Source organism: Barbus barbus (assembly GCF_936440315.1).
Source record: "Barbus barbus genome assembly, chromosome: 26".
NCBI classification, from domain to species: Eukaryota; Metazoa; Chordata; class Actinopteri; order Cypriniformes; family Cyprinidae; genus Barbus; species Barbus barbus.
Window position 1 is genome coordinate 13050397 of NC_136754.1, and position 22764 is coordinate 13073160.

At 36.2% G+C, this 22764-nt stretch overlaps 4 protein-coding genes across 6 annotated transcripts in view; 2 read left to right on the forward strand and 2 right to left on the reverse strand.

The window, feature by feature from the left end:
• The first annotated feature begins 41 nt into the window (after nt 1-41).
• Nucleotides 42-7782, forward strand: LOC306845513 (transcription factor E2F5-like). The gene is made up of 8 exons (XM_079378368.1): nt 42-372; nt 2146-2255; nt 2410-2586; nt 3570-3672; nt 3810-4095; nt 5033-5167; nt 5282-5320; nt 6436-7782. The coding sequence occupies exons 1-8, from the start codon at nt 232-234 to the stop codon at nt 6543-6545; spliced, it is 1101 nt and encodes a 366-aa protein (XP_079234494.1). The 5' UTR covers nt 42-231; the 3' UTR covers nt 6546-7782.
• A 219-nt stretch (nt 7783-8001) lies between these two features.
• LOC306845511 (atypical chemokine receptor 4-like) lies at nt 8002-12007 on the reverse strand (the record flags this gene model as incomplete). Its single annotated transcript, XM_079378366.1, has 2 exons — nt 8002-11065; nt 11918-12007. 2 exons carry the CDS (start codon nt 12005-12007, stop codon nt 9953-9955), a joined length of 1203 nt encoding a protein of 400 aa, XP_079234492.1. The 3' UTR covers nt 8002-9952.
• LOC306845512 (uncharacterized protein) lies at nt 11209-14663 on the reverse strand. The gene is made up of 6 exons (XM_079378367.1): nt 14509-14663; nt 14021-14071; nt 13628-13702; nt 13357-13461; nt 13170-13248; nt 11209-13089 (listed from the first exon to the last, which is right to left on the reverse strand). Exons 1-5 carry the CDS (start codon nt 14641-14643, stop codon nt 13210-13212), a joined length of 405 nt encoding a protein of 134 aa, XP_079234493.1. The 5' UTR covers nt 14644-14663; the 3' UTR covers nt 11209-13089; nt 13170-13209.
• A 1444-nt stretch (nt 14664-16107) lies between these two features.
• Nucleotides 16108-22764, forward strand: part of LOC306846561 (rab effector MyRIP-like) — a 30650-nt gene continuing 23993 nt past the window's right edge. For 2 of the 3 annotated variants that reach the window (XM_079380020.1, XM_079380021.1), the window contains exons 1-2: nt 16108-16432; nt 17596-17755. In XM_079380020.1, coding sequence (XP_079236146.1) covers nt 17646-17755 — 110 coding nt within the window. In that variant the 5' untranslated portion in view covers nt 16108-16432; nt 17596-17645. The remainder of the gene's footprint in view (nt 16433-17595; nt 17756-22764) is intronic. The other variant, XM_079380022.1, reaches the window with a different exon arrangement.

Consider the following 22764-nt stretch of genomic DNA (forward strand, 5'->3'; position numbering starts at 1 on the left):
CTCAAGTGGAGACGTTGTCATAGTAACGGTAATCCAACGTCATTTCCTCTCATTTAAAAACCCTCGAGCCATCAGTAGTAGAAGTGTAGCCTGAGGTAAATAAGTGCAAGAGATGATTGTTGCTCCCGCTCACCGTCACTAACAAAACTGAAGTCGACCTCCATACCTCTGAACAAGACAAAGAGGGAGTTTTTGAAATATATCCTTAAAAACACCTGGCGTTTGGATGGTATGGCTGAGTCGAACAGCGCGAGTTTTCCTCACTCGACACCGAACGGGTCCAGTCGCCATGAGAAGAGCTTGGGTCTCCTCACAGTCAAGTTCGTTACTCTGCTTCAAGAGGCCAAAGATGGAGTGCTCGATCTCAAAGTGGTGGGTTAAAATACATTTACAAGTGGCGGAATGAATGAATGAAACTCGACAGGTTGTTCTGTGAGGACGTCTGTCAAGAGTTACACAAAGAAACTGTACGTAATTTACCTGAGTGGACTTTCGCTGTCCTGTGAGGCTTTTACTGTCAGATTAGATATAGGTTAACAGAAATACGAGCCTGGCTCGTAGTTAATTAAAAGTGTTAATGGGCGAATAGATATGGCGTGTTATTGTGACAGAGGGGATTTTGAACAGAAACCCGTGGGATTCTCTCACGGCAGGTGTTTAAGGTTACCTGACGCTTGAGGCGGCAGAGACGCACTATTGGATACATTATTCAGTCGAATCACCAGCTATTTTCCGCTCATGTGGAGCAACATAGGAGCTTACACTCTTAAAGAAAAATGAAGTCCTTTTTTTCTATCAGCAAATGGTGCTTAACATCCAGAAAATGCTTTAAATAAGACACACACGCACATATATACAGTGGTGGCCAAAATGATTAGAACACTAGGATTTTCATCAGCTAAAAATGGGTTTAAGTCAGTTATTTCTGTCCTTTGCTGTAGTGTGTCAGTAGGAAATATCAGTTTACATTTCCAAACATTAATTTTGCCATTAATTGTAATAATCCAATGAGATTTTTGTTTGCACAAAGAATCTGACAACAGCCAGTGCTCCACACAGAGATCTGATCTTAACATCATCCAGTCTGTTTGGAATCACATGAAGAAACAAAACAAACTGAGACGGACTAAATCCAGAAGAACTGTGGCAGCGTCTCCAAGATGTTCTAATAATTTTGCCCACCTCTGTGTCTGTGTCTGTGTGTGTGTGTGTGTGTATAATTTTTTTAACCCTGTCTATTTATTGTGTGTAGTTATTGATAGACTTATATTTTCCACTCATTAATTAAAATTTGATCATTTTGTTCATGCAGTAACATATTACTACCATTGAATGCATAGTACATTTATGTAAAAAAATGTTATTTATTTGCAAACAGAAATGCTATTCTGGGCTGTCTTAATTTAAGTAATTTTCCATTTCTTTTGTAATGTGACTTGTGCGGTAACATAATAATAATAATAATAATAATAATAATAAAGTTATATTAGCTTATAATTAAAATGTCATTTTTTTTTTGCAAACTTGTTTATTTATTGTTTTAGTTATTGATATACTTATTTCCAATTATTTTTTTCAAATATTAGATCTTTTTTCATGCATACTATTGAATGCAAAATACATTTTATGTAAAAATGGAGAAAATTACATTATTTCTAATGCAGTAGATTTGTAAGGCAACATTGTAGCATCATCATAATTTAGTAATTCAGTATGTTAATAATGAAAAATAAAAAATAGATTTTATTACTATTTTTTTATAATTTTTTTTATTTAATTTCAGTTCAAAAAATATTTGAGAATGTTTGCCTCTGCTTTAAAAGCATCATGGGACACCAAATTGGAATTTTGTTACTTTCCATTATATTCCCACCAGCTGTCATAAAGGGACAGATAATGGAGATATTATGTGAATTTCGGGCACACGAGGTCATTGTGACCAGTGCTAGCACACCTGCCCATGCTTATCATGATGGCACACTTACTCGTTGTAAACTCTCCTGATAACTGTCAAGGGCTACTGAATTATGTCAGCCCAGTTTCCAAGTATATATCAACCCAAGCTATTGTTTGGTCCCCTAAATAGGCAGTTCTTCTTATCTGATTGGATGACCTCTGTAAATAACGTTGTGATTATTTTCATAGGCTGCAGACAGTTTGGCAGTCAAACAGAAGAGGAGAATCTACGATATCACCAATGTTCTGGAAGGCATTGGGCTCATTGAAAAGAAGACCAAAAACACAATTCAGTGGAAGTGAGTACAAAGATTAAGGAAGTTATCAATGTGATACCAAATGTTTCTGCTTAAAATTTTATGAGTATTGTAATGTTATGTGCATTCTTCGCATGCTTGGTGTGCATACTGTACAGTTGAGTCGTTCTCTAAAGCAGTTGCTTGTCTTAATTAGAGGGGAGACTTCAGGCTGCCAGCCTCAGGAAGTTCTTGAGCAGGTAGAACTTCTCAAGGCAAATATTGCTGATCTGGAGATTCAAGAGAGAGAACTGGACATGCAGAAAGCGTGTCTGCAACAAAGCATCAAACACCTGAATGAAGACCCCTCCAGCTGCAGATATCCTTACTCACAGTGTATGAGCCAGAATTTTTTCTTTTTTTTTCTTTATTCTCGTCTGGTATTTTTTGGTTGGTTTCCCTGGTAATTAACAGTCCCAGAAAAAGGCCATTGTAAAAGGAGTGCACCTAATTACATGTTGAGTGCTATAACCTGCCTTTCTTTGACTATGAGGTGTTATTGTTGGGTGTTTGAGTGGCCCCAGTCCAGTTTTTCCAGTCTCTAGTCTATTGCGGGTTCATGCTAGAGTTTCCTAAGCCTTACCCCACCAGTTATTCCTCTTTGGATTAAAATGGTTTATGCAAAGTTCAGTTTTTTATCTCAAAACTTATAATGTCATGGAACAGAGCCTCTTAAGGGAACATGGTGATAAAAATAAATATGAGATTTGAGGGGAAATTATATATCAATCCTTTTGCCTTCTCTGAAAAAAATATTGCCTTGCCTTGAAAAAATAGTGTCTGTTTGATAGAACACAACAGCATTGAAATAAAAAAAAAGTCTCCTCAAATTTTGCTTTCGGTTGCAAAGATTCTTGGGAGAACATAAAAGCAATGAATTACAATTTTTCTTCATCTCATATTGTTATGCTTTTGCATTTTCTCTCTCTCTCTCAAAACAAGAAAGCGTTCACCCGAGAAACTTTGCTTGCGATTGCAAAACCATTGAAATATAGTTTTTCCTCTCACCTCATACTTTGTCAATCCTCAGTTTTGTGTTTTTGCAAATGAATGCATGTTTCTCAGGAGAATGCAAAAGCACTGAATTATACTTTTTTTCCGTCTCATATTTTAATGTTTTTGCTTGCTCTCGAATAAAAAAATATTGCATTCCCCTGAAAAGTTTTGGGTTTGCTTGCAAAAGCACTGAAATATAGTTGTTGTTTTTCTCCCACCTCATGTAATGTCTCTGTATCATGGGTACATTTCTATGTGGAAAAATTTACAAAAGGATTAAAGATCACTTGGTACATATTCCTGAGCATTGTATACATACAGCTACGTGACACATGAGGACATATGTGATGCGTTCAGTGGGGATACTCTTTTAGCTGTCATGGCACCATCAGGAACACAACTGGAGGTCCCAGTGCCTGAGATGGTACGTTACACCAACCTTGAGCATGTTCACCATTTATCCTTGAGAATAATTTGAGTGAATTTTACATTTATGTATATATTTAAGTGTTTGCAATTTTTGGTGGTTTATAATCTCCATGCCTTTTTTTGTTGATTCAGGGCCACAATTGTCAAAAAAAGTACCAAGTGAACTTGCGAAGTCACTCGGCTCCCATCCAGGTGATGCTGATAAACAGAGAGACAAGCTGCTCCAAGCCTGTTGTTGTCCCCGTCCCACCTGTAGATGACATTTCTGCCATGCCGACTCCTCCTAGTACTCCAGCAGGGCTGCAGAGGTTCCCCATCTCTTCAGCAGAGCTCTGTGACCTAAAGCGTGGGCCGCTCAAAAGCCCTGCTGCAGAGCACCAACTCACACCCTCCTCCACGTCCCCCGACATGCACATGGGTACTGCTTTTTTCATACTGACCCCGTTCCTTACGGTGTGATTGATTTTTGTACCACCAGTCATTCTCTCTGCATATTAAAATAGGATAGGAGAAAATTTTTCAACAATGAAAAAATTACATACATAATCCTTTATGTGACATTTATATACAGGAGTTGAACAAAATAATGTGAACACCTAGGAAATAATAGGCAATACTTCTTTTTAAAGGTGTTTACCACAATTTGTCTTTAATGCAGCTTCCAATCTTTTGGTGAATGCTGGCTTTGTGAAACACTCTGTGGTAGGTTTTTATGGAGACACGGTGTTTGAGGTGAATATTGTGGTTTTCTGTCACTTTGTAGCAGTAGTTCTGTGCTTTTAGTGTTTGGTCCCTATCATTCACTTTTAGTTTTCCACCACCATTCTTCACTGATGCAGTCTTGCAATGTTTTGTGTACACAGTCAAAATGGTAAAGACTGATGTTCTTAAAATACAAAAATAAATGGCCCATTAAGTATATAGACACTTCTAGTACACAGGCTTCCATGATTTGTTGTTTTTGGAAGTCTGACAAATCACCCATTTCACACAGCACTTGAACTGAACACTGCTGAACACAACTTGTACTACTCTGATTTGCAAAATGGAGTATATAGATGAAAAGATAAATAAAAGATTATTTGTGCAGGCTACAGTGAAAGACACGCATTGTTTTTATATTAACCGTAATAATGGGTGTTCACATTATTTTGTCCAACCACTATATTTATGATTATACATCCATATACACTACTGTTCAAAAGTTTGGGTTCAAAAAAGTCTTACCGATCCCAAACTTTTCAGCTGTAGCGTATATTAGAAATTTTATACAGCATTTGAATATGACTGATTTTTATTAATATAGTTTTCCTCTTCTCTCTCTTTTTTTTTTTTTTTTTTTTTTTTTTTTAAAGAATGCAACTCTGAGTCCCCTGTTAGTCAGTGTTTGTTGATGCAGGGGTCTCTAGGCGGTCCTGAAGAACAGCAGAGGGAGATGGAGGGTCAGGATCTGCAGTCCATGCTGGAAGAAATGAGGGATGAGAGAGAAGGTGACATGGATTCCATTGTAACAATATACAGTTTTTCCAAAATGGTTAAGTTTAAAAAAGTTATTTTTGTATTCAAGTAGAAAATTTACACTTGCCTTTTTCTTCTTCCTCCAGGTGTTTCTAACCTCATTGATGAGTTGATGTCTTCAGATGGTAAGTTCTTAAAAAAAGTTTTCCAGTCATTTATTTGCGTCAGTGCTGGCCTTCTGCACAGGCCCCTTGTGGTCACATAGAACAGCTACTTTTGGTTATATTTGTTCTGACTTGAAGCAGTTCACTGCTGTCTTTATCAGTTAATCATATAGCTAGCAGTGCAGATAAATCTTTTTAATATGTCCTGACCAGAGGAGGATGGGTTCCAACAGCTGAGTGATGGTTCCTCTCAAGGTTTTGTTCTCCTATGCATGCCAGTTTTTCCTCAGCACTTTTGCCTCTGGCTTGATGTTTTATGGCATTGATGTGTGTTATGCAACCTTTATTATGAGTTCATTTATTTTGTGAAAGGTATAAAAAATAAAATTGGAAATCAATTGTTTTTAATAATCACCAGAAGTATTTGTATGCACTGAAATGAGAAGTTTTTAATGTAAAGTGTTAACTTGTTATGCTATACAGTGAGAAAAAATATTTGATCCCCTGCAGATTTTTTACGTTTGCCCACTGACAAAGAAATGATCAGTCTATAATTTTAATGGTATGATTATCTGAACGGTGAGAGAGAGAATAACAACAAAAAAATCCAGAAAAACGCAAAACATGACATGACATGGCATACCTGGTGGCCTACCACAAGAAACGTCTGACCTCTGTGACTGCCAAAAAGGGTTTTCCCTCTCAGGGGGGATTTTGTCCCACTCGTCTTTGCAGATCCTCTCTAAGTCATTAAAGATTCTAGGCTGACATTTGGCAACTCGAACCTTCAGCTCCCTCCACAGATAGTGTAAAATATACACTACAGCTCAAAGGTTTTGGGTCAGTATTTTTCAAAAATGACAGTGAAGACGTTTTTTTCTTTTCTGTCTTCTTTATTTTATTTTCATCAAAGAACCCAAGATATGAGAATTTCATTTTTGAGAATTTCATTTAATGGTCACATAAATGCAGCCTTGGTGAGCATAATAGCTTCAAAAACATCTTTTTTGACCCTAACATTTTTTAACAGTACTGTATATCTCTATTTATTTAGTTAGTAAATGTATATTAGATAAACCCAAATCTGCACTCTTTGTGTAACTTTGTGTGTGTGTGTGTGTGTGTGTGTGTGTTAGTTTTCCCCCTGTTAAGACTTTCACCCAACCCTGGTGTGGATTACAATTTCAACCTTGATGACAACGAGGGAGTCTGTGACCTTTTTGATGTGCAGATTCTTAATTATTAGAGCATGATTCACGCCACACCGGTCCACACTTGCTTTCATAGGACAATAGCGGAGGTAATGAGCCCCCCCACACACACTGCCAACGGCTGCATTCCTGCCTCAGCGTCTGCTCCTTGAACCTTGGATTGCACTCAGTTTCACATTCATTTACATTTCGTCCTTCGCTTGGGTTCTTAAGTCCTAAACAGTGTTGTCCTGTCTTCCCTCAACTGTGACTAGTGTTTCAGAGGAACAGACAGGAAAGATAATCCCCTCCCACCTGTACTTTAGACACTTGTATATCTATTGTCTTTTTGTTTGATACAGTTATTAGTTTGCTTTCAGTTTTGTGACTGCTCATTGTTCCTAATGAGTGATGGTGTAATTCATAGGGGTGAATGGAGGGCAGTTGAATGTAATTGAGGAATTAAAACCACCCAAACATGACACACTAAATTTTGGTTGTACACTTGTTGGAACATGTGCCTTACGATCATCTCTTTGTTCATTATTTTTGTCCTTTCTGTGCCATCCTGTCTTATTCGTCACGATACGTTATAAACAGTTCTAACTTGATCTTTTTCTCACACATTGTAAGCTGGAGCTCTACAGTTTGACATGAAAATGTATAATATAATTTAACAGCACTCACACAGACATTCATTTGAATGGCTCAATTGTGTGTCTAACTATTTAATCACAACACTAATTATTTGTATGTTGGTTGTTTTGAAGTCCATTGATAGAAACACTGTGACACTCATCTGTGTATATTTATATTGAGTTATTGTTTGTGTTTGTTACTGACTGCCATGTTGGAATCTCACTATGCTGTTCACCTTGCTGTGAAAAGCTATTTTTTTTATTTATTATTGTTTGTGTAGAGGCAATCCTACCTAATTTAAAAAGTGAACGAATATAATTTGAAACTTATAATTAAATTGTAGTGTTTTTGATTTAGAGGACAGAAAAATGTTAAACTGCCTTGGATAATCTTTGTTTATAGATTCCACAAGATTGTGCCTTACACAGGTTTTTTTTCTATTGCTGCAAGTACATTTATTTTCTCTGTATAGGTTTTCTAATCAAAAGAGCAATGTTTTTGTTCTGTTGCACTTTTTTTAACCAAAGTTTTATATATAAAAAAACACTTGCTATTGCTCAAGTATTGTGATCATTTATGTTTTGTGTGGAATCTCGTCTTGGGAGAAGAAACCTATTTGTTTGTAACACTGCAATATATCACACATGAAGCATTCCTTTGGGTTGTGTCACAATCTCTCCATTTCTTTAAGTTGCTCAAGGCCTCAGTTTATATTTTCAGTCTACAGCAGCTCTGCATCTTTCTTTTACTGGTAATTTCACATACAGCATTTGGTATTTTAAGGAAGAATTTTTTTAAATGCTTTTAAATATGCCAATTGTGACCGTAACAAACCAGAAGGGGGTAGCAAAAACTTCCTTTTTTTTTTTTTTTAAACTGGCTGAGTAAAGGCGAGTTTTACTAATTGTTACACCTTATAAATCCTACAGTATCATATTTCATACATGAATTTCTAAGGCCTCTAAATTACCAATGGGATCAAAACGTTTTTTGTGCATCTCCCCTCTGATTGATAGTTCATACTTTTTAGCACAAGGTTAAACAAAGGGTTAGATTTAGAAATAGTCTCGTCTCTCTAAAGGTCATTGTACTTTATAAGTATATTTAGATTTATTACCTCTATATCAATACGTGTACATTCAAAGGTTTGGTCACAACTAGGCCTACTATATTTTACACATTTTAGAATTGTCAAAACCTTTTTTTTTTTCAGTTATACCAGAAACTTATTATTCACAAAGAATATAGTTAAGCAAAATGACAAAAACAAAGTAAGAGTGTGCAATTTCAATACTGTATAAATAGGCCACATCTGTTAGACTGTATATGCAACATGTCTTTTCAAAACTCCTATTTTAAAAACTACTAGTCAAATCATACTTGCTTTTAAATGCATAATCCATTTGCATCCCTTGATGAAGCATCTTTTGAGAAACAAAACATTCGGAATCTATGAGTATGGTGAAGGTCCGATGGATTTAATTTGAAATGTTTTTTTGCAGCTGGTGTTATGCACAGATGCTATGTCACCCTTGTGACCCATAGCAATTAGGCAAGATTGCTGCTCTGGTTCTCCTCAAATTCTTCAGAACATATTTGAACATCCTGAAATGATACATTTCTGTAGGATTGAAGAATAAACTGCATGGAACCAAATAAAAATGAAAAAGCTGAAAATGTGCACAATGTAGCCTATAGGCTATGACAAACTAAAAGATTACGTCGGTGAACATGATCTTCTGTACAGAGGAACATTCTTTTATGATGATGCTAGGTCCATAAAGAATTTGCCTCATCATTTAGTTATGAAGTTTCATGATGAAAAATCACATTCTTGTTGGAAATATGTTGATGTATTTAGCTTGGGTGGTTTAGAGGGCTTTTGACCACCAACCAGCTAAACGAGCCAAGACCAGCCAACCAAAAGGCAGTTTTTTTTCCTCCAGCAGACAGTGAGAAAACATGTCAGACACAATGGATGCAGCATCTGTTTTGATGGTAAATTTGCATAAATTAATTAAATTATTATTTTTGTCATGTAGGCCTACAATAAAACTATTAAAAATGCATAAAAAAATACGACTATAGATACAGGCTATATAGATAGATAGATAGTATGACAGAATAATATGATAATGATATGATAATATGAAAAAATTAAAAAAGAAAAGTACACGCATACACATTCTTTCCTCATATATAGATAGATAGATAGTACGACAGAATAATATGATGATATGATTCAATTTACAGCTGCTTAATCAAAAAAAAAAAAAAAAAAATTAAAAAGAAAAGTAGCCTACACGCATACACATTCTTTACTCATCATTTTGTGGAAGTAGTATTTATTTATTTAAAAGACGCGGATGCCGCACCACAAAAAGTAATTTAGCCTACGAGTGTAAACTCTATTAATCATTTTGTAGATGTAGAGTTGAAATCTCATAAAAAAAAAATAAAAAAAAAAGCCATGCGACATTGCCATCTTGCTTCGACCAAAGTTTTCTGAAGTCACGTGTAATGCGTAAAGTAGGATTTGAACTCACCATCGATCCGCTAGTAGTCTTCTTGTTCTGTTTTGTTTTTCCGTTCGTTTCATACAAACCAAAGGCTACAGAAAATGTACTTTGTACAAACGCTACTATCGACATTTTGCATCTCAGCTTTTACTTCAATTATAGTTTTACTCTTCTGGTCAAAATACTACCTTATGCCTTGACTAAGAAGTAAATCCCTGCTCTTTCACTTTGTGTACATAGGCTATTTTGCAAAGGCACAGATGGTGCAAAGCTCCACATGCTGGTAAACATCTACTCTAGTTTGCTCAAATGGAAAAAGTGCTGGTCTCTTGAGACTGTGAATGAGAATTCAAGGAGATATCCACTTCTTGTTGCTCTCTTGCATGTGCCAACCTCCTCCCCCTGTCTCCAAAGTCTTTGGCACACTTCAATACATGCTGTCTGAAGGAGGAACCGACGAAAGTGTACAGAACAGGATTTAGACAGCAGTGTGTCAGTGCCAGGCTCTCAGTGACCTGAGTAGCCCTGTCCAGCTCTTTACTAACCCCACAGTGAGTCACAAACGTGTACATGATGTCCATGGCCCTGCAGAACTTGACCACGTTGTAGGGCAGCTGTGTGACCACAAAGACTCCCACCATCACCAGCAGCACACGGATGGACCTCCACTTCCTCCATCTCCTCTCCTGAGGCAGCTTCAGTAGGGCTCGGCCTACACCGGTGTAGCAGAACAACATCACTAATAAAGGTAGCAAGAAGCCTATTACAATCTCCACCACTTCCAAACTAGCTTTAGCCTTGAGAGCCATGTCTGTTGGATACATTGCGATGCAGCTTTTTTTATGAGGAAGCTCTCTGACTGTTGAAAACACCAAATCAGGGACGCCAAGAAAAAACGCAATGGTCCAGACCACCAAACAGAGTTTTTTGCAGTGCTTCTTTTGAAAAGCACATGTAAAGCCTATGCTTCTGGCTCCTGGCGTCAAAGCCAAGTACTGATCCATGCTGATGTGGGCCAGCAGCATCATGCTACAGGTGAAGTTGATGGTGTAGAAGGCAGATACGAGTTTACAGACGGTGACCCCCAGTTCCCAGCCGTGGATGGCATCAGCAGCCCAGAAGGGCAACGTTAGTAGCAGCAACAGGTCTGCCACAGCCAGGTGAAGTATAAATGTGTCAGTCAATGTTTTCAGTTGCTTGCAGTATGCATACACCGCCACAACCAGAGCGTTGCCTGTTAAACCAATCACTAGAGATAACACAAAAACAGCTGGGAGGAAGATCTTTGCGAAAGAGCGCACGTCGCCCTTCTCACAGATGGTTTGATAGTCATCGTAGCTGAAGTTGGAGCTGTTGTATTCGTACTCGGGGTAGTCGTAATAGTGTACCTCTGAGGTCTCCATTCTTCTTCTAAAGCTCTGAAAAGTAAAACAATGGTTTCTTTGAAAGCTTTTAGATTTTTATATGCAAAGAGACATGGAAATGATCAAGCATTCTCAGATTTACAGATAAGGAGTTGATCTATTTTCATCCAAAAAAGCAGAGAGAAAGCAGATGGCTACCAGACAGGATGTTTTATTGCCACAGGCGTGTAACAGCACCTTCATTCCGAACATTCCCTCTCCGCTTTTATCAAATGCCCTTTTCTATGCATGCTTAAAATCACAGATAAACCGAAAGTAGAGATGCTTATCAGTTAAACATTGTAAATCCTTTACAGATTTCCTGTGTAATCCCACATTTGCTTAAACAAGTCATAAACTTTAAAGTTTCTCTTTAAACACTCCCTCTTCCAGAGAAGTGCAATTTTCGTTTCAAATAAATAAAGTCACATGAATGCATTTCTATGAGATTTTTACATTCAAATCTTAAACACTCATTCCAGAATTTTTTTTTTTTTCACAGATCAAGCAGCTTTTATATCATACTATAAATTATTTAATGACTATAAATGAGTGTTATTTCAGTCAGGCTTGAACCCAAACATGTTATTTTCAGTAATTTGGAACATTATATATATATATATATAGCAGTAATCTAATTAGTTAAAAGCCAAACATTCCTTTATTTTCAAATACCAGATATGCACATTTTAGTACAGTTCATGGCAGTTTATCTTTATGTTCGCATTAGATGTAATTGCATGAGTACTGTTCAAGACTTATCTCCCAAACAATGCGCAAATTCAGCAACTAACATCTGGATCATATTAAACTTCTAACAAAAAATAAAATAATCTTCTAAAACTGATAATGCCATGCTTTTCTTACCTCGAAAGACTCAGGGTTTTGCCTGAAGGCAGAGTAGAGTGTTTCTGTCTGCTCTTCCTGTGAGAACTGAGTCTGTTTACTGTGACTCATGCATGCAGAGCTTTGCTCCCACACCTAAACATAATGTGAACATATATCTGTTCTTATATGTGGTTCCAGCAGCTGTCCACAAAAATGCTGTTAAAGTCTTTTTTAAAAGATTATCAGAGAGCACATCACATAAAAGTAATGCACAACAACAACATATTGATTTGATGCAAAGTTTCTTTGCGTAAGTATATATTTATTTGTACACACTTTATTTTATTTAAAACTGGGTTATATTTAATTTTCTGGCTTGGTCTGGGTAATTGAGCTGCTCATAGGCCTATTAATTTTTAGAAAAAAGTGCTGTTGACTTTGTTTGTAACATCTGCACTATTGTACATACCTGTGTAAGTGCAAATTATTGCTTTTGCATGGTTGCTTATGGTTACCGTTTGGGGCTCAGTGTGAAGGCAATGTTACACTGGCCTTGTGTGATCTCATACAAAATGATTTTTTCCCAGAACATTTTAGATTCTTAAATAAAAACAAAGTGAAACTTGCAGGAAATAGTTTTATGTTATCATCAAGGATTATGCAGATAAGGAAGAAGGGGTGTTGCTTTTCTATTTACTTTGGACCGCCAATGTGTTTTGACAAATGTTTTGACAAATTCCAGGCACAAAACATAGGCCTACTATTTTGTATGCCTTTTCAGGCTAGCATCTTTTCTGGCACATTAAACTGGCAGAACTACTCAAATACAAAAGAGGAGTGATAGTTATGCAGTTTATAGCCCACAGAATCTGTCAACACACATAGACTAACAGTATAAACATGTCAGTTCCTTCACAAAAAATGCACTACAGCCAAAACTTGTGACATTTCGTTTTAACAGAAGCCAAGCTGGTCTGAGGGCTCATCTCTTGGGTAAATATTGCCCCCTAGTGATATCAGCAAATAAGAATTACACACGGGTGAGAATTCAGTAAATACATTTTATTTTCCAAAGAGATTATTACTTAACCAAAATATACTTGGAAAAGAAAAGCTATACGAATATAAATGATTATCACAAGCATAACCTGAGCCTGAAACATGCTTTATGAAACATGGTGATATATTCATTTTTTCCTGATTCAGGGAACCTGTAAGGAGAGAACCCACAATAACATCTGTTTAGTACCATTTTTCCTTCATATTATGTAAATACGTTGCAACATGTTACCTGGGAAGGAGCCTTGAACGCATATAATGCTTTAACTTTTTCATTCGGCATCCCTTTTGACTTTGGCAGTCTGCTGGCGCTGTTTTAATTGAGGTAGGCAAATGATGAGTTCATAGTAAAGCAAGTCAGTCTATTTCTAATATGTTTAAATGGCATGCAAACAGGCTGATCAGAGGATAGTGAATACCGGTAAAACTCCACTGCTTGCTAAAAGGCTCTGACTTCCGGGACGCTTTTTCCGTTTGTTATTCCTGCTTTTTTCTTGTCTCTTGGTGCGGTGATAGATGTGTATCTGAGAAAAACAAAATGAAAAGCAAAGTCAATATATTTTTAGAATATAAAAATCACGTAACTGGTGAAGCGTGTGTTGATAATTGTCCATAACTCAACATTTTTCTCCATTTACAGTACATCTAGCCTATATTTTATTTAATGAACTGACAGAGGACGGTAAATACCGTTGGTTCTGCACTGTCTCCTAAAGGAGTGAGACCTCCTGGACGTGACTGTTTTCTCTTATTCTTGCTGTTCTCCTTCAGATCAATAAAAAAAGATTGAAAACATTACATTTCTGGTGACACATTTTACATGGCTATCTCTGCATTGTGCAACAATTATGAGGCAGAGCTGCAGATTATATTTTTGGCAGATGAAATCTTTGTGTAGTTATTTGTGACAAGCAGGACCACTGGCATTTTAATGGTTATCAAAGAGAAAGCTTAATTATGGTTTGATTATCATCCAAACCCCTTAGGGGGTTTATTACATTTTGAAAAAGCTGCAGCTGGAAAAATCATCTCAGAAGATTGCGCAAAGGCACACGTTACGTTATTAGATGTGTAGCTACTTACACTCGGTGGCACAACAGCTACAGTCTTTGCTGGTCGCCGTACTCTGTACATCTTGCAAAAGGATTGTTAAAAGATAAATGACTCAAAGTAAGCAAAACTCTAAAATAAACATATGAAAATCATACATAGATCCTTTATTCAGTTTAAGCACTAAAACGCCTTCCGAAATATCTGCAAAAGAATTTCAGTGATGCCTTGGACGTACTGTGCATACCATTGAAATGATCTTGTGTCGAGTAGGGAGAGGACCATTAACGAGATTGTTTATCTTTACAAAATATTCATCTGCTATTAATAACAGTATTTAAAGCATAATTACTAATGAAATTAGGTTACAAATAAGCCACTAATGCAATTTGTCATTTTGCAAAAAAGAAAATATGAATTATATTTAGGGAAATGCCAAAATAAAGATGTCTCTTAAACGCATTCTTACCTCAGTGTGACTGACCTCAATAAAAATACTACCAGCAAAGTTTATCCCTCACCTCAAACTGATGAACCTCTGGCTCATCAAGGTGAAATGGCAATTCCATGCTTATATCTTCCTCGACTTCTTCTCCATGAAGACTGAAGATGAGCAGGCTGAGAAACAACAGCCCTAGCTGCACACTACTCTTCATCCTGATGCTTTCTGCAGTCCAATTGCACTTCATCTCTGCTTTATACTCCTATTTAATCACTACCAGATGTTCAAAAAAGGGGCAGTAACATTTTCCCTGATGCAAACATTTTCAAACACACTTGCAGGTTTGAACAACAACCCAGCTTAGATATATAATGATTTGCTAATACTTAGACACATGATGATTAATCATGAGTGATTTGTATGGCCGAGGGGCAAAAAGAGAGGCCAGTGTACAGTATCTCATAAGGCTCTTGTTGTGTTTTGCCATTCAGTTTTCATTTTTACTATTGATTTATAACTTTGTTTGCAGTAAATCAGATGAAAGCCATTGCATAATAAGATTTTTTTTTCCTGAAAACAAGTGAAAAGTGATCTTGAAAAAAGAATATCTTTCTCTTTCGCTTTGAGGATTGAGAAATAGCAAGAGCGAAGAAAACTCAGGATACTTTCTTGGCCATTGTTTCAAACCAGCTGACTAGATGTACATGTGACTAAGCTTAAGTCGAAAACTGCTAGAACATTTACTTGCCTTAAAGTGTAAATTTGCAGATCAGTGACATGAACAGCACTGGTGGGACAAAAGATAATACTTAAAAAAAGGAAAAAAGATAACAGATAACGTTATTGCAATGATGGCCCACAAGTGCATGTGGGACTGGGATTAGCATCAACCAAAACAGGATCATTACAAGTCCCTTCTGAAACCAGTCTAAGATTGTTTGCTGGTTTTAGATGGTCTCACAGTATGACTAGCTGACAAGTGACAACACTTTGAATAACTGTGAAGATGAATTTTGATCTGTGTTTTACTATCTGGGTAGTCTCTAAATTGGTTATTTCTGTTGGTTGCTACCTGCATAACAACTTGTTGAGATGCTGAGAAAAAAGTGATCTAAAAAGACAGCAAAGAATGCAAAATGGCAAGGCAGCATGTAACAGACAAAACAATTGAACTCTTTTTCTATGAAAATCCTTTCCCTATTTTGACCAGCCTATTAAAACTTGGTTGTAAATCTCTCATTATACTATATTATCAGAGAATTTTGGATTCAGGTTTTCTTTGCATAGGTTTTGTATTCCTTTATGGAACTGATTGGTCATATTGAGCAGAGCTTATACACCTCAGTTTTTGAGTTTTATTATTATTACTATTATTTATCAGAACACAAAATTAGGGTTACAAAGGCTAATATAAATCAAGCAAAATAATGTAAATCTAATATCTATCAAGCAATACGTAAATAAATGCTTGTTTTATGTCATCATTATTCTGTAGCCTATATTTAAGACAAAAGTTTAAAGTGTTTGAATTAATTCAAATCAGTGCTATCTGGTGACTGCATTTAATTAATTTGTTTAGTTTTACAGCTATGCAACTGTGGCTAAAACAACAGCAACGTTTAAATCTTACATTCCCTTCACTCTCAGTATGGTATCAGTGTTCAGTACGTCCAAAAGTGGAATATCAGCAGCACCGTTGCAGCATTGCTGGGCTCTGTGAACCGGAGGTTGGCAGATTTTAGGTCTCGTGTTTGTAAATGGCGTGAGACCACAGCAGGTACACGCGCTCCTTTCCGAGCGTTTCTCTTCAGACGTTCTTGATTATTTTTTGTCAAACTTGTTAAAAGGTTATCTTCGAACATTCCCAAAAGACACGGAAAGTCGACCGTATTGATCTGAAGCGGTCTGCGGACATTCATAATGAGTTTTTCTACAAATCTTGACAGCTTGGCAGTCGCTGGTCGAAAAGAGCTGATGTAAGCGACTGAGGCCAAGACGCGACGGTAAGTGCCGCATCTAAACTATTCTTCCCAATGTAGCAATTGTTTGTCTCTTGTTTGGTTGATTTGTTGTTTATTATAGTCAAATTTATATAAATGTGCCTGCATGATTAATCAGAACAGAAAATAGTCTATTTATTATGACTTAGAGCTGTCTCATGTAGAAATAGACCGGTTTCTTCTTTTATGGAAGTGGTTTATCCAAACTCAATCAAACTCGACGTCCACTTAAGCCGTCACAAAGTCTGGTTTAAAGGGAAATTTTACTCGAAAACTAAAGTTTTGTCATCAATTACACACCCTCATGTTGTTCATTTTCTTCTGTGGAGCGCAAAAGGAGATGTGAAGCAGAATGACATGTTCAGTCACCATTCACTTTCATTGTATGGGAAGAGATTCATCGAAAGTGAATGGTGACTTGAGGCTGAGGTGAGTAAATGATGACAAATGTAGAACTGTCCCTTTAAATGCATTGCCACCTTCTGACAGATGAATTGTAGTTATACCTCATGGGCAAAAGCTTTGTGTTTGCTTTCACTGTTGGCTCAGCAGATGGTTTCGAGGTTTCTGAGAAAGATTTGAAGAGTTTTACAGTGTGCCTACAAAAGGCTAGGTTTGTTTTTTTAAACTATTGAGGACACCAGTGTTATTTTATTATTATTTATACATTGTTATAATATTTATTAATGTTTTGAAGAAGCTTTTATTTTTAGCCTAAATGTTTTAATATTTTTATTAATTTTATGTGCTTTCATTTTCTATACATTGCAGTGTTTAAGGCAAGCAAATAGAAAAATAGAAAAGTTCCTTTTTTTTGTTGTTGGTTTTTTTAATGTCAAAACGTCTACAGCAATTAAAATTAACATTGTTGGGGTTAAATCCCAGGGCCCTTATTTCAGCAACAGGCTTATTTAACAGCCTTATGCAACAGGGTTTACTTTGGACTTTTCTCATAATACACTGTATTATGTTGATTTCATAATGAAAGAATGTTATAATTACAAGATTATTTTGTCTTCTGATTTATCTTATAGCTTCCATTATAGAGTTTAAATATACAATAGCTGGCATCTGTAACTTCAAACACGTTATGGAGCCAGTGGCGCAGTTGGTGCCAAGTTTTGATATTATTAATGACTCTGCTCTGCTTCTATTACTGTCCTCAGCTAACAGTCAGGTCAGGGCAGGTACCTTATTAGCTCTCCAGAGGTAAAGGATGGGGCGTAAACTGGATCTCTCTGGTCTGACGGATGTGGAGGCTGAGCATGTGATGCAGGTGGTGCAACGGGACATGGAGCTACGCAAAACGGAGGAGATGCGGCTCAAGTGAGTCTCATGCACACTTCTGTGTCTTTGTAGTATCCCTTTTAGGACTCCTCCTGCTCAAAATACACTACTGTTCAAAAGGTTGGGGTCAGTAAGAATTTTGCTTTTATTCAGCAAGGATACAGTAAATTAATTAAAAGTGACAGTAAAGATATTTACATTCTTATATAAAAAATAAATAAATTCTATAAATGGCGTTTCTTGGCTCATCAAAGATCCGGAAAAGCCAGCAAAAATGCTTCAAGCTTTCCACAAATAAATGAAGCACTATGAGTATTTTCAACATTGATAATATATGTTACTTGAGCACCAAATCAGATTTTATCATCAGATAAATGTAGCTTGGATGAGCGTAAGAGACTTTTTCAGAAACATTAAAAAATCCTACCAACCATAAACTTGAACTGTAGTATATGTCATTTTAAAATGATAATGCTAAATATGTCCACATTTTTCTCATGAAAAGTTTGTAAATAAACTATTTTAGCATTGCCTTCCTGGTGATGTCACCCAAATGGCGTTCCAATCATTGCTAGCGAGTATGAGGAAGTTCCCATCATTTTTTGTCATACTTTAAAACAAAATGACAGGAAAGGCTCTCCCTTTCCTCTTTATCCATGACTCACTTCCCTGAGCCCACCATGAATATGGCTTTGAAGAAATCAGATTCTGACCTACAGATATATAGAGGCATTATTATTCAGGAGAGACAAAGTCATGCTGTATGTATCTTGGTCATAGGAGTCCACTATTTCTACCTTCACAGGTATTTGCAAATTAAAAGGCCCTCTCTGTTTACATATAAACAAATATCTCTTTGGTGTTCTAATTTGCTGCACTTCACAGTAAGTATTTGTAAGAAACAGGCAGAATACTTACCTAACCTTATCTGAACTGACTTTTAACTCTTTTTATGTAATACTATGTATAAATACATTGGTTCCCAAAGGACAGAGCATAATGCATATATTTAGTCTGTAATCTCTGTTTGACCTTCTTTATTCCCCCCTTTCCCTCATTGTTTTGTCTTTCTTTTTTTTTTTAAAGTGTGGCACATTGGCATAAAGAAGCACATTACTCATCACTGTACTTCGGAGTGAGAAAAACGCTTTGGTTAATGGCTTTGTTTGGCACCACAATTTTATCTGACTGACAGAGAAGCACTCTGGCTGCTCTAATCTCTCACACTGTTGTTGAAAAGGCTTGTTTGCTGGAACAGGAAGAAGGAATAATGGCACAAAAATTAATTTGGAAAAAAACAAAAACAAACAATGCCTAGTTGTTTCATGCTTTTAGGCATTTTAGGCTTTTCGGCACCTAGTTTGTAACTCAGAAACACTCGGACATTGTATTTAATGTAGTCACAAAAAAAGACTCTTCCCTTCAAAATCTGATCACAGGTTCTTACAGGAGACATTCTTTAAATGTTTGTTATTGGCTGGTGTGAAGATCTGTCTTGTATGTCCACTTGTACAGTAATTCAATAACTTAAGATGGATGTTATTATCAGGCAGACAAAGAGACATTGCAATATAATATTACAGTTTGCATTAGTTTTCCTCCGCTCCAGGAAACTGATTTTTATTTGTCCAGTTAAGAGCATTGAGATTGGTTAGCCTATATACTATGTTATTTTTGTACTATACAACTCTATATTGGTTGTCAGGTAATTTTGTTTCATACTTTTGTAGTTCAAATGAGTTAAACAGAATTTCTATTTGAATATTAGTGCTATTTCTTAAGCCCCAAAATTCTCTTTCACGTCCCTACAGAACCTTAAACCATCTCATTTTATGCAGACAGCATTTTTTTTCTTCTCCCAAGTGTGTTCTGCCTGCATGCATCTAGCTTTTCAATATCCTCTCCGACACCTGGGGAGCATCTCAGAATTTCAAACAGGACTGAGTGAGCTATCAGAGAATGGAAGAGCAAAAAACAAGATTATTAGAAAAGACACTCTGAATAGAGGCAGGAAAATACAGGGATTTAAAAAGTATTTTTTTTTTTCTCAGGAGATCCATCTTGTAGGAAAGCATCACTGAATTCAATAATGAAATGCCTTTAACTGAAAATTGAGTGTTTAATCTTATTATTATACATTACTGACACTCTGTCCTCCAATTTGATACTGTTAAGTGCTTTGACACAATCTGTATTGTTAAAAGCGCTATATAAATAAAGGTGACTTGACTTGACTATTTGTTTTGGCAAAGTAATAAAAAAACCTGGAAACCAATTAAATGCGTTATCATATATCTGTTCTTAAAATATTTAACATAACCTTTGTAGATATACTGAAAGGTGTATATGATGCACTATATACTGTCTCTTCTTCACAATTATATATATATATATATATATATATATATATTTATTTGATGTACTTTACAAATGCCCACTAGGACGTACTTAAGTACCTCCTGGGGTATGCAAAGCCCTGGTTGGGTACCACTGATCTAAATCAGACTTTGGAAAAAATCTTGAGACACTTTAGTCTACCATCTATCCATGCACTCATCCATGATTTTCCATTTCATTAAATCAAAGATTTCAAACAGATGGCAAATTCTGCCATTTTGCGAGGCCCCTGTTAATCATTACATGAAGGGGAAATGTAACGGAACTGCACACAGAACGTAGTGAATCTGGGCAGACATTTAGGCTTGTAGCACACTATTCAGTGGGTCATTTTGGCCTTATGCAAACAATTATGATAGGATTGCTGATTCATTTACACTGTAATTCATACTAAAGCTGTATGAATATTTGTGTGGCTTAAGTTTTAAGATGTTTTTGTCGGCATCCAAATCTGATTCCTCACAAGGGTTTATTTGAATTAGAGAACTAGTTTCGTCTCAGTTCTGTCTATGCCGAATATCCATGGAATGACTAGCAACTATGTATTTAACAGATTAACAAATCCTGATTAGGACATGTTTTCTTTCATTGCTCTAAAGTGAACCATTCCCAGCATGACCGTTTGCTGTGTGTTATTGTGTTGCAATAACACTGCTGATCTATGTTAACAAGATTGCACTAAACTGTATAACACAACAGCAGATTTGGTTTGAGATTGATCTCCCTTGTGTGTGTCCTCAAGCAACATATTCTTATGAGATTGAATTTAGACTTAATTACACTGTAACAAGGACACGCTAAAATAAAGTCTTACGTTAAATTTAAGTCAAATTATGAAATGCATTTTATTTTGTTAATGTTTATGAATTTTAATTTAAATGGTAAAAACCTAAACAAAACTATAACAAAACATTTTTAACATTGCATGTAAAAAACTGACATTTTCATGTTATTATGAAAAATTGATAAATGGCCAGTATTTGTCTAAATACATTCAAAACAAAACACTAAAAATGCTTTACATACATTTAGGGCATCACAACAACATAATGTAAAAAATGAAACAATATTACTGTTAAAATTTACTAAAAACAAACAAACAAAAAAAAACATTTACCAGTTATTAAATTATTAGTTTAAAAAATAAATGTACCTTTGCCATCATCTAATGCTCACTTCATCTAAGTGTGGAGGAAAAAAATCCACCAACTAATAAAATATATAATATCACTTGAGACACATCAAATATTGACCAGTAAAACAGTGTCATTTATATCAAACATTAGAAACTTGAGTGCATTAGAAACTTGAGTGCATTAGAAACTTTATAAAGGATACTGTAAAATGTATTATAGATACATACTGCATAACAGGCATGGGAAAAGAAGAGGATATGCTAAATTGTGTACTGCAGTTGCAGATTGTATCTAATTATATATAACCTGTCAATCACGATAGATACTGGTGTGTCACATGACTTAGTAAAAAATATTGGCATTGGTTGACCCCCTGTTCATTACACCTGTGCCCAGTCTGGCTATCTGGCATGAGACACTTAGTAGACCTTCGCTTGGATCTGCACCTACTGGCACAGGACGCCTCTGCTGTTCTCTGCCAACGGCTTGCTTTGTAAACAACAGACCATGTTTCTGAGAACTCGGTGGAAATGGCCTGCTGAGTATCCAATTATAAGTTCATTGGAGAGACCCCTGATGGGGTATCATCACCATGGGTGACTGTAGGGACATGAAATTGATCTTGTTCAGGTCTGTAAGAAATGTTCAGCTATTATCTTCTTTTGTGCTTTTTGGCCGTTACTTTAAATGCATCTTGCCACTGATTCAGTCTAGACAAACTGGTGGAAGGCTGTTCGTAATCTCTGGTTTGTATCTCTGTGGTCTGAATGTCACATTTAGAGATTAATCTACAAACTACATGCGTCTTGGATTTAGTGTAAGAGTTGTTTTTCACTGATTTCAAGCATATGCATGCACACAATGTCCCCCAAAGGGAGGTTTTGGCACAAATTTGTCAGAAAACAATTTCTGTGTGCACACGTAGATGCAAAAATGCAGTGTTATAAATTTGTGTTTGCCAAGTCTTGCATGTGTATTATGTCATTACAGCCTTTGTTTTCTTTCTTTTCCATTTTTTTTTTCTTTCCTGTCTGTCTGTTTTTAATCTGCTGAGATTATACTCAGTTCCCCTCTCACAGTATTCACTGGAGCCGATCCGTTCAAGCTGTGGCTCTAATCATTCGTAATGATTTCCTTTTGGCATTGTTTGGAGAGACAAAGTAAACGCCACACCTCAAGCAGAGATTTTCAATACAATGCATCCTTTCTAGTTTTTCATCTCTCTCTCCGCTCCTCTTTGTCTGCTCCTCTCTCTATGAGTCACAGGTTTGCTTTTATAACAGTATGTATCATGACACATTTAAAATTATTTAAATTTCAATAAAGTGTAATTAACTTTTTCCGCATTACTGAATAAATCAGTGTTTTTGAATTAATTGATTCAGATGACTCAGTGATTCATAAACACAGTGGCTACATGCAAAATTGCATAAATCGCATAATAGTTGAAAAACATTATGTGAACAGGGTAGTATGTCCGAATTCACAGCATTGTGAGTAGGGATGACCTACTAT

Coding starts and splice junctions, on each gene's coding strand:
- LOC306845513 (XM_079378368.1), top strand. CDS start 232: ATGGCTGAGTCGAACAGCGCGAGTTTTCCTCACTCGACACCGAACGGG. Junction 2,587..3,569: donor TGCAGATATCCTTACTCACA/GTGTATGAGCCA, acceptor GTATACATACAG/CTACGTGACACATGAGGACA. Junction 4,096..5,032: donor GTCCCCCGACATGCACATGG/GTACTGCTTTTT, acceptor TTTTTTTTAAAG/AATGCAACTCTGAGTCCCCT.
- LOC306845512 (XM_079378367.1), bottom strand. CDS start 14,643: ATGAAGAGTAGTGTGCAGCTAGGGCTGTTGTTTCTCAGCCTGCTCATC. Junction 14,072..14,508: donor CAGAGGTTCATCAGTTTGAG/GTGAGGGATAAA, acceptor TCCTTTTGCAAG/ATGTACAGAGTACGGCGACC. Junction 13,703..14,020: donor TAGCTGTTGTGCCACCGAGT/GTAAGTAGCTAC, acceptor ATTGATCTGAAG/GAGAACAGCAAGAATAAGAG.